The 7,496-nt window shown below is 34.8% G+C and overlaps 1 protein-coding gene across 1 annotated transcript in view; it reads left to right on the top strand.

Moving 5' to 3' along the window:
- Window positions 1-223: 223 nt before the first annotated feature.
- Window positions 224-7,496, top strand: part of LOC113694059 (ferredoxin-dependent glutamate synthase, chloroplastic) — a 31,273-nt gene continuing 24,000 nt past the window's right edge. The window contains exons 1-2 of the mRNA XM_027212914.2: window positions 224-1,001; window positions 3,718-4,030. Coding sequence (XP_027068715.2) covers window positions 714-1,001; window positions 3,718-4,030 — 601 coding nt within the window. The 5' untranslated portion in view covers window positions 224-713. The remainder of the gene's footprint in view (window positions 1,002-3,717; window positions 4,031-7,496) is intronic.

The following is a 7,496-nucleotide window of genomic DNA, read 5'->3' as shown; positions in this document are numbered from 1 at the left end:
CGTCTGTCCCATTTTTATTTAATTTCAACGTGTACTCTACCGTTGGACTTAACCTCTAATAGAATCTTAAAAGTTATTAATAAATACACGTGATACTTAAACAGGGACCACCGAATATAGACAAAATCTTAAGAGTTATTAATAAATGCATATAGTTAAACAGAAATGGAACAGACGGTGCTATTAATAAATACAGAATAGTTAAACACGAAGCTGATTTTTGCCTGACATAGAATAGAAGTTGAGAAGAGCCACGGCATCCTGTTGAAGACAGAAGTTTGCACCAAAAACGGCTGACATTTCATTCTTCTCTTCTCCACACGTTCGATGGATCATAAACCTGACCCTTGGCTCCAACAGACAGTCGCCAAGTCGAAGCAGCCAAGCTACACCTCACTCCTCACCGCCCTCTAACAAACACTACAACAAGACAAAAAACAGCACAAATCAAATCCATCATCGTCGTCAGCAGACGAAAGTCGGAAGTGAACTCCACACTGACGCAGACCGTATCCTTCGATTTTTTTTTTTTTCCATACAGAAAAAAACCAGAGCCTCCCAATTCGACCTCTCGTCCTTTTTATCCCCACATCCTCCCTTCACTCCACACATTTTCCTCATCCCCACAATCCCATTTCTCCCCACATCCCCCTTTGCCATTTACAGCCAGCATTCTTGGGTTCGTTGGTTGTGAATATTGAGAAGAAGAGCTGATGTCTTCAGTGCAGTCAGTTGTGGGGCGACCTGACGTCGTCCCACGACTGCTTTACTCCAGTTCTAATGCAAGGGACTTGGTTTTTGTTGATTTTGTTGGACTGGGGTGTAAGTTCAGAAGGTCTCGCCGGAAACTTGGAGTTTCGTCCACTACCCCTTCGGCACGTGGTCTGTTAGGACGAAATAATTGGTCTTCGTCTTCTATCCGGGCTGTTCTTGATCTTGAACGCATTGGTACTTCCTCTTCTAAAGTACCCTCCCATTCTGATGATGATTCAAAGCCCAAGGTTTGTTTCTAAGCTCTCTGTTCTGAGCTTTCTGTTGAATTGTTTTCGGAGCAGCATTAGCTTAAATTTATTACAGCTTAATAATTGGTCGTTCTTGTTTTTGTTTAAATATGGATTTGGCGTTGTCGTTTGTGTAGGGATTAGTTTAGGCAGGTTAATGATCATTGGACTAGCAAATAGAACAATGGAGCAGTAGGTTGATAGAATTGTTACCTTTTGAAAGTTTTGTCTTTTATCTTTCTCTTGTCCAGCTGTTCATTTAGCACATTGAAAACCCAATTTAGATGTGATTACATATATCAAACAGTGTTGTATTTTGGTGGCCTTTCATTGATATTGGTAGCAGCATTTTAATGAGTCAGCCGACAGAGGCCTGAGATTTTGGGGTGATAGATTTGTAGGTTTGCTTTATGTGATTTCAAGCAGTTTTTCTGTTTGTACTGTTACTAGAAACATGCTGCTTAGTGCTTTTGGGAAATGGTATAGTGCCAGGGAAAGTGTCCCCTAAATGGTGTGATGAATGATATCTTGCTTGATTGAAGGGGTTGAATGGATATTTTCCAATAGCTAATTAAAATGTGTGCTTACTAATATGTTTTGAAAATTGATGCTTACTAATATGTTTTGAAAATTGATGGTGATTTTCTGGTTTAGTTATTAGGAGCAGGATATGGAGGAGAAACATTGCTCTTATGACTAGTTGTTCGAAAAATTGGGGTTAATTAGAATCAGTACATTGAGAAGCAGCAATGTTTTTCTTGATAATCAATCGAAAACAGAGTGAACTAGACTGTTGCTTTACTTAATGAACTGAGCTTTCTTTCGTCTAAGGCAAGCCCATACCAGTTGATGAAATCATGTGGATTGGATTTGTCTGAGGAGTTGAGTGGGGTTTGTCAGGATCAACCTTCAACTTCTCGAGAGGAAGTTGATTTACTGTTAGCATCAAAGGGGTTCTTTTATTTTTTCTGCACTATGATCAAATTTTATATTAGAATTTATGCACCTTTGTGCAGCATGATACTTCTTTTAGTGGTGAATTGCAGCTTCTCATTATTGGAATCCATTAGTGAAGGGACAACTTGAATGCTTTTTAATAAGGAGCATGGAATTTCCCAAGAGGTTACTTCTTGGTCTTCAACGAGAGAATCTTGATGCTTTTGCAACAGTTTGGGGTACATTGTGAATGATCTGTAGGATGGATAATGCCCTCATCTTGCATGACCATTTTACAGTAAATTTTATTTCTCTGGAATTTGACATTTCTTGGAAGGTGACTCTGGTTAGGTGTTTTGAACTCCATTGAATAAGATGGTTTATCAGCTCCTATGACATTTTAAGGAAGAAAGAGAATACTTCAACATCCAGGCAATAGCATATCTACATGAAATTCTGTTTCTGGAATTTTGTTGAGATAAGTGGAGCAAAAGGGCAAGCTAGTTCTTGCATTGTTTAGATAACGCCAGAACCATTTCTATAAGAATGCCTCCTCTGTAGCAATCATAACTAGTGACCACAAGTCGCATTTAAGGTCAAGCTCATCTTAGGACGTTATATCAGTCAACAGAATGTTCTGATCATTCTAAACAAATTATAGATCATCTGCAGGAGTACTCACTTGACTATGATCATCTGCATAGAGTCTATGATCATCCTAAATGCTGATCTGAGCGTGACTGAGGTTAAGAGGCAAACCAAGAAAAACAATAAACATGCATTTCTCATTCTAGTTTGACTGCTTTACTAGGGAGAAACTGAAACTACAAGCAGACAGTGGTACAGGAATTTAATTCATGTTTGAAATAACAAGACCATTTATTCTGCCTGCAGATATGTTGATAACCTCCCACTACCTTTTCATAATTTCAGATTAAAAAGGGGGTTATTTTTTTCGTTACTTTGTATTTAGTTCATTTACAAATGTTTGTTTGCATAGATTTCTAATAATATTTTTAGTTTAAGCTTCATTGAAGTTGTGATAAAAGACACTGTCTTTGTTGTTGAGTTTGGTTGGCATGTCACGCGGGTGACTCAATTTCACATGCCATTATTTAACTAAGTACTTATTTTAGAAACAGCTTTTGTTCTCTTTAGTCAGTTATGAAGAAGTTGGTTGTAGAATATCTGTTGAATGAAGAAAAACACATTTTTCCTTGTGAATTTGAAAAGCTGAATCACGTGCCACAAATTAATTAACAGCTTATTCAAAGAACAGCTATTTTTTTTGGTGCTTTTTTTTTAAGTTGGCTAAGAAAGTTTTGATTATTTAAAATCTGTTAAGTAAATAGAAGCACATTTTTTTTTGTAAATTTTGAATAGTTAAACACTGTTTTTGGAGCACCTCAAGAGCTGTTTCTTGGAGCCAGCTTTTCACAGCTTAAAATAAGATAAAAAGCAATTAAGAACACTAGAAAATAGCTTTTAGCATAAAAATAAAGCTATAATCACATGATTTCAAGCTGTCAAGTTCCATCCCCAAGTATTTTTAGATGTAACTGCGAATTTTTTATTGGTAACTACTTTTGTGCTGTCTTATGCTCCTTAAAAAGTCATATGAAGTTGTTTAGTTAAATTCATTAGAACTATGAAGTCTTATGTGTCTACCATATATGGAATAAAGATATATGCAGATACACTATGGGTCTTTGTCCTTTTTATTATCTATTTCACATAAAAATACTTCACAGGTATTTTGATTGTATTTTCTTGTTTGAAGGTTGCAAATTTGGAGGATATAATATCAGAAAGAGGGGCATGTGGAGTTGGATTTATTGCAAATTTGGAAAATAAAGCATCACACGACATAATTAAGGATGCTCTTACTGCCCTCGGCTGTATGGAACATCGTGGAGGTTGTGGAGCAGATAATGATTCCGGTGATGGTTCTGGAGTGATGACATCTATTCCTTGGGATTTTTTTAATGATTGGGCTGTCAAGCAGGGGATTGCTGCATTTGATACGTTGCACACAGGTGTTGGAATGATTTTTCTTCCCCAGGATGATGAATTAATGAAAGAAGCTAAAACAGGTCAGTCATGCTAGAGGTTTGCATTCTATTTAATAAGTTGACTACATATCCAGGAATTCAGGTTTATGTAGGATTTCTAGGTCCTTGGGTGTTTGATTGATGTTAGTGGTACAGTAGTCTATATATTGATGTGCACTTAATGAATAGGAATTCTTATGAGGACAATTCGAGTTGACTGCTGTAACAGCTAAGGCAAAATGTTGGGAGCATAAAAGTATTTATGTGTACTTGCCTGCAGGAAAAAGGGATAAGTGCAGTCTTTTAAGGGAACTAACACCTTATGATTGAAAAAACTTGAGCTCTCTTGAGATTTCCATGAGTATATGGTTGTCTGTAAGAGAAGAGTCCAAATTTTGAATATTGAAATTTGTCATTTTCACATAGGTAGCCACTTCCGCCAGGCACTCTTAATTACATGAAAGTTTTCTTTTTTATTTCTCCATGATAAATCACATAGAGCCAAACTAATAATGCTTCCTCAAGCAAATTTCGTTTGTCCTTTATTCTCCACAGTTTTTACTTTGGCTCAAGCATGATAAATTATATCTTTCTTCAAATATCTTTGTGCTTAGAACAATATTCAATGGCCTTTCCTTTAGAGTTCAATCAATCTTGTCCACTTTTAAAAAGTTTATCAGTAATTTTTTTGATAAAAATAGATGTAAGATATGGGAAAACAAATTCACAAACATCTTTTAATTTAATAGATCAAGTCATTTTTGTCTTGGGGGGGTCACAAATGGGAAAAGACTATTCTAGCTAAAGCAACATCTAGTATTAAGCAAGATAATATTTCTGACACTGGCACACTCTAATTAAAACTTACGGAACTTCGCTCAAAGATGTTTCTGACAAGCCCATCTACAGTAAAGCTTTCTAAAAACACCCCATCGAAATGGAGCCCTCTATGTTAATGTTCCTTATTCTGAACATACTTGATCTCAGGTAGAGATACATTAAAGTTGTTGATTTTATGAATAAGTACCTAATAAGTACTTTTTATGTCCACGTTGGTTCTAATATGACTTCATGACCTCAAATCATGAAATTCAAATGCATAAATATTATGATGCAGATAATCAAGTTAGTTCGTTATACCACTTTATGCTAATTTCATTTTTTTGATGCAATAGTGAAGATCTGAAAAGAGTGAACAAACTTTAGTTATCAAAAAAGAAAGCCAAATACTAAGTATTGCCTTTTGATTTTTAGTCCTAAAATTCAAGGGTAATTGCTCAAGAATCAAGATTGGATCTCTCACATTTGACTTTCCCATTTTTTAATTTTACTTTTGTGTCAAGTTAATTTAGTTCTTAAGTTTCTTTCAGAAACCAAGTGCATCCTTTTACTACACGTCATTTATTCTGGCCAATGACTTTGATAATGGTGCTCAGTTTGCCATACAAATCTTGTGAGGACACTGCATGTATAGTATAAACATTGATATGTTTTAATTGAATAATTATGTGATAGAGATTTAATTAGTTGCTAGAGTTTCTTTCACAAATCACATGCATCCTTTTACCAAAATATCTTTTATAGAGCTGCTACCAAAAAAATTAGGTAACACTATATAGCATATCCTTGATAGATGTAATTAAATAATCAAGTGAAAGATCAAAGGTGGTAGTGAACTATGAAGAATTACATTCATCACTTTTAATTAGTTGCTGGAGTTTCTTTCACAAATCACATACATCCTTTTACCAAAATATCTTTTATAGAGCTGCTACCAAAAAAATTAGGTAACACTATATAGCATATTCTTGATAGATGTAATTAAATAATCAAGTGAAAGATCAAAGGCGGTAGTGAACTATGAAGAAGTACATTCATCACTGTACTAGAATTATCTGTATATGACTGAAGCATACAAAGTTGAGGTGATGTTTAGGTGCAGGATTCTATCAGTTTCAATGAGCTTAGTCAATCTATAGTGTTTAATTTAAGCAGTAAGAGTAAAAAACAGAAAGTAATTTCTTCATATAGAAGAATTACACCATTAATACTCGTGAAACAGACATTACTGATAAGAAGATACATAATTATGTCACTGAATTTATTATTAGACAAATACTTAATATGTATTAACATTATTACAAAAAGTTTGGAAGGTGTATAAAATAGTACAAATACAATTATTTAGGCGAAAATATGGTGGATTTACGTGATTATGCAATGTTTTTAAAATTTTCAACCTTATTTGAGTAGTAACAGTTTTATTTGATTTGATTTTTTTTGCTGCAATTGTTGAACAATGCTTTAAAATCTTATTGATGAGAACCAAATTCGTAAAGAACTAAAACTTTGTTAAAGAATGAACAGTTAAAGAAATTAAATTTAGAAAACAAGTAATTTCTTTCATAAGCTCATGGAACCTTTTGCTTCTTTGTAGTAATATTTAGTTTGAGAAGATACAGTGACCATGGAAGTGACCTTTCATCTTGATGAACAATATTTATACTTACTCATTGGTTGTTTTGCTATCCCATTAAACATGTTTGTTGATTTCATTTATTGATAGAACACTGTGAACAAACAAGTTGCTGTGACCAAGTCCTTGTTCCCAGACTAAAAGTTTTGACAGTGATGTTATGTTGCTGCATTTGAAATCGATTGCCATTCTTCTTAAGTTTGGACTGATGGACTTCAGATATTCTCCCCAAAATTGTTTCACATTGGAAACTTTTTGCATAGCATTTAGGAGTATCTTAGACTTCAAAATTTTTGAGCCTTCCAATAATCAAATTTACCGACCCAAATTCCATTTCAGTTATATTGAATTGATGCCTGCAACTCACACACTCAGCACACATAGACATGTAGAGAAAGGAAAAGATGGGGGATGGAAGAAGGTTATCTATCATATTTCTTTTATTTTCATGTTTTAATGCAGCATTGTTATCTTTCAATCTGAAATTGCCCAACTAAAGCATTGATAGTCTGCCTTGTTTTTAATGTAACTTGCCCTATGTTTAGACAAGTATCGTGAATAGCTTTGCAAATCAAAACCAAATTAAATACTTTCTGTCTAGTGTTGCAGCTCCAAGCCATCCTCATATTTACTAGGGACCAGGAGGATTCTCTATAGTGAATTCCTCTTGAATGATTTGCAATCATGTACTTTTTTAATTGCTTGAACTTCAATTTAGTCTAACACTTCCCACAGGTTGGTGCAATTATCAGTGTGCTAAGTTAATTGATAGTGTAGTTAGAACTATGTCCTAATGAAATAACAAAGTGGCCCCTAACCAGTCTCCTTGAGAGGCTTCTTAAGGTAACATGTGGAGGCTACAAGGTTTTCCATAGTTGAAGCTATACTGTGTGGCTGCCAAGTGCTTGGAATGTGTTGTAAGCAAGAAGATTATATGTTGCTTTGGCTTAGCTTGAACATCAGACTTCTGGCAGTAAAATGCAAAGTGGGTTCATTTCATGAACCAAAAATGGAAAATGCCCTCTTTGTTTC

Source organism: Coffea arabica, chromosome 6c, assembly GCF_036785885.1.
Source record: "Coffea arabica cultivar ET-39 chromosome 6c, Coffea Arabica ET-39 HiFi, whole genome shotgun sequence".
NCBI classification, from domain to species: Eukaryota; Viridiplantae; Streptophyta; class Magnoliopsida; order Gentianales; family Rubiaceae; genus Coffea; species Coffea arabica.
Note: the sequence above shows the minus strand (reverse complement) of the source record. Positions and strands in the feature narration are given on the sequence as shown.